General features: G+C 30.2%; 1 protein-coding gene across 1 annotated transcript; it reads left to right on the forward strand.

Annotated features, from left to right (window-relative positions):
* The first annotated feature begins 280 nt into the window (after positions 1–280).
* Positions 281–607, forward strand: LOC133799585 (uncharacterized). Its single transcript, XM_062237587.1, has one exon. It carries the CDS (start codon positions 281–283, stop codon positions 605–607), a length of 327 nt encoding a protein of 108 aa, XP_062093571.1.
* The last annotated feature ends 3396 nt before the right edge of the window (positions 608–4003 follow it).

The raw sequence follows: 4003 nt of genomic DNA on the forward strand, positions 1-4003 counted from the left end.
CCTAATGGAGTTCTCATATAATAACAGTTACCAATCTAATATAGGGATGGCTCCCTATGAGATGTTTTATGGGTGTAAGTATAGATCTCCTTTACACTGGGATGAAGTTGGGGAGAAACAGATTTTAGGCCCTGGGGCAGTTAGGGAAGCCAGTGAGGCGATCGAGAAGATTCGCCAAAGGATTCTTACCGCGCAGAGTAGGCAAAATAGCTACGCTGACCTTAAGAGAAGGGACATCGAGTTTTCAGTGGGCGAGTTTGTTTTCCTGAAGGTCTCGCCAATGAAGGGTGTTATACGTTTTGGAAAGAAAGGGAAGTTAAGCCCGAGATATATTGGTCTATTTGAGATTTTGGATAGAGTAGGGAAGGGTGATTATCATTTGGCACTGCCCCCAGTATTAGCTAAAACGCATAACTTCTTTCACATCTCGATGTTGCGTAAGTATGTGTCAGAACCCTCTCATGTTTTGACTTACAAGCTGTTACAGCTAAAGCAGTACCTGAGTTATGATGAACAGCCTGAGCGCATTATTGAAAAAGGAATCAAGGAATTAAGATCCCAAAGGATTCCACTAGTTAAGGTCCTGTGGAGGAGTAGTACGGAATGAGAAGCAACATGGGAGTTGGAGAAAGACATGAAAGAAAGATACCCTGATTTATTTGGTAAGAAAGAATTTTGGGACGAAATTCCTTTTAAGGAGGGTATATTGTAGTGCACCAAATTTTTTTTTTTTTGGTTATTAAAATTTTGTGTTTTATTTTATTTTAAGTGTTTAGTGTAGTAATTTATTTTATTTAAATGTTTGTTTATTTTATTTAATTGTTTGCTCGCTTTATTTAATTGTTTGTTATTTATTTAATTGTTAAAATTGTTGGTAGAATTTTTGTGAAATTAATTGTTAAATGATATGTAATTATTTTTATTTATTAAAATGTGATTATGTGAGTTTTGGTTGAATGCACTAATATGCATGGTAGGTAGTGATGCACCCTAGTGATTTAGTGTGTGCAAGTGCATGGTAGCATGATGCACATGTGTAGAATTTTCTACACATTTTATAGTTTCCATATATTAGATTTAATTGATTAATTTATAAAAAAAAAATATAAAAACAAAGGGAAATGGGGTATGGACTTGTAGCACATGGTGGGACTGAGAGATTTATTTTCCATTTATTTGATTGGATGATTTTAGATAAAATAGGAAAAGATGCTATCATCTTTATTTTACTACCAAATGAGATAAAATCAAATAAATTAAAAATAAAAGAAAATAACAAAGAAAGAGAAACTTACATTTTTCTTTTAATTAGGTCATTGTGGAAAAATTAGGATAAAGAGGGAATGGGAAAATGGAAGAGCATTATGCTCTTGGGGCTGCTGAATTATATATAGAGAGAGAGAGTGAGAGTGGTGTGACCTAGAGAGAGAAGGAGAAGAAGAAAGAAAGGAAGAAGAAGAAGAAGAAGAAGAAGGGTTCAAGCTAGGGTATGGTTCTTGTTTTGCTTTATGATTTCTTTTTTTTTAATCTAGTATATTGATTTGGGTTGTTTCTAACTTTTGGTGTTCATCTTCTTCTCCATCTTGATATTCAAAAAAATACAACCCATAGGGTTTGAGCAAGGAGGTGCTTCTAGATTGGATTCTTGATTTCTATCAATAGAGGTATTGAAATCCCTCCCTCAATTTCGTGGTTATTTGTATTTGATGAGTGATATTTTTAGAGGGTCTATGGTTGAAAGGGGATTTGTGTTTTGGGTAGGATAATAGGTTATTTAGTGTTCATGTTATCTTGTTGGTGATGTGTTATCTAATCTTGCATGAAGGGTTTTATGGTTTAATGCATGAAGGGGTTTTGGTGTTGATTTGCTATGTATGATGATTAGTGATGATTTCGGCCTAAGCATGTCTAAGGATCCCCTCTATATTTTGTTTTATGTTTTGTGATTTTCAATATGTTAGATCCATGTTTTAGGACCTATGTAATTTGGGTATAATAATATTTGGGAATCTTGATAAGTGGATTTATGAAATTTTGATAGGATGTATATGATATTATGAATAAATAAATCATGGTATGCATGAAAAAATGATAGAAACATGTTAGGTTTAATATGAAGTCATATCTGGATATTGGTATTTATGTTATGGATGTATGTTGTTATTTTTGTTTGGTTGGATTTCATGTATGAACTCATTGGAAATAGAATAAGGTTTTGTAAGGTTGTATAGGAATATGTGTTAGTTATTTCCTTTGAATTATTTGTATAAAAAGAGCATGTTAAGATTTGTGATTTATTGTGTTAATTAAACATGAATGATCTTGTATGAATTTTTATGAGGCATGAGGTAAAATATAAAATTCATGGTGATTTGTACTTGCTGATTTTGTGATTAAATGGTGAAAAAGATTGATGAAACAAGGATATGTATGCATAAGAATGACTCTAATGATATGTGGTGTTTGTGAAAATAAAATGGTGTTTTAATTCACACTTAAAATGATATTTTTGCACAAATAATTACCCACAGATTTTTTTATATATATATTTTGATTAAAATATGAGTTTTAAAAAAAAAGCAATGGTTATTTTATGATAAATTTGAGTGTTGGAATTTTTGTGAAAAAAAGTGTGACGTGTGTTTTAATAAGAAGAATTTGATTAGTATTTGAAATAACTTAAAAACCCTAAACTATGGTAATATTAAAAATAGTATTTTTAATATAGTATGAGTATTTATTTTAATAGTTATGATTTTCTTTATTTCGATTAAGAAAAATATTGAATTTAATTTATTTGTGATTTTTAAAGAAATTCAGTGGTGGCTGAAAGTTTAGTTTAATAAGTTTAAAATAATTATTTAATTGTCACCTATGAATTTATGTTACATAAAATTAAGCCTTAAAATAATTCAAGCAAAAATATATTTTTCCACACTTAATATATAAATTTTTCTCAATCAATTATGTAACACAGTTAATTAAAATTGAAATGATATTTTCTAAGGAAACATGGTAATCTTATGTATTTTAAATAAATTTTAAGCCTTTGTTATTTCAAAATAATAAATGGATTTACCACATATTTTTTTATGGCTAAATAAAATTATTTTTATGAAATAAAAAAAATAATGTCTTCTGAGATTTAATCAACCTAGTAATTTTAAGGAGATAATTAATAGTAGACAAATGATGTTACAAGTCTATTATTTTTTTTAAAAGAACGATAGAAGTAAGATGCATAGAATTATCGTTTTAAATGCCACAATTACGCAACGTTCCCATGTATGCATGTTACATGCAAATTCACTTTTACATCCAAAATTATATCTATTATGCAACCATGTAGTTTTTATAAAAAGATCATGCATGCAATATAGGTAGAATGTGCATTATTCTTTTATGACATTATGTGTAACTATGCATATTTGTTGTGAGTAATTCTCACCATGTGTGCATGGCTATTAGGGTCATTTTAGGTTTGTTTTCGAGATCGTTTTAGGTTGTGTTTTTAGTTATTTAGGATTGTTTAGTGCAGATTTAAGCTTGTTTTCTTTTTGTTTCAGGTTTTAATGGTCAAGTACATAATATGATATGAGATGAGAAGAAACATGTTAAATATGATGAATAAGATGGATTTAGTGTTGATTGTGGAGTTTGAAGACATCATGTGTGGAAGATACTACATTAAAGAGGCTCAACACACATCGTTTATGTTCTATAACGCAAGTCTGAGATTTAAGCCGAATTTTTACTAGGATTTATTCACTTTCTGTAAACACATCTAGAAATAGAAGTTGTAGATATTTCTCTTAGATTTTCATAGCTTTTTTAATCATTCAATTCGGAGTTATATTGGAAGCGTTATGATCAAAATACGATGAGCTAACGTTGTAGGGTATTCAAAACGAGTCAGTTTTATTCTGTGCAAAGTAGCACCCCAGCGCTGCCGAGAAACAGAGAGCATGTTTTGATGCGGGTTGTAGCGCCTAGGCGCTACATT

This window comes from Humulus lupulus, chromosome 9 (genome assembly GCF_963169125.1).
Source record: "Humulus lupulus chromosome 9, drHumLupu1.1, whole genome shotgun sequence".
Lineage (NCBI taxonomy): Eukaryota > Viridiplantae > Streptophyta > Magnoliopsida > Rosales > Cannabaceae > Humulus > Humulus lupulus.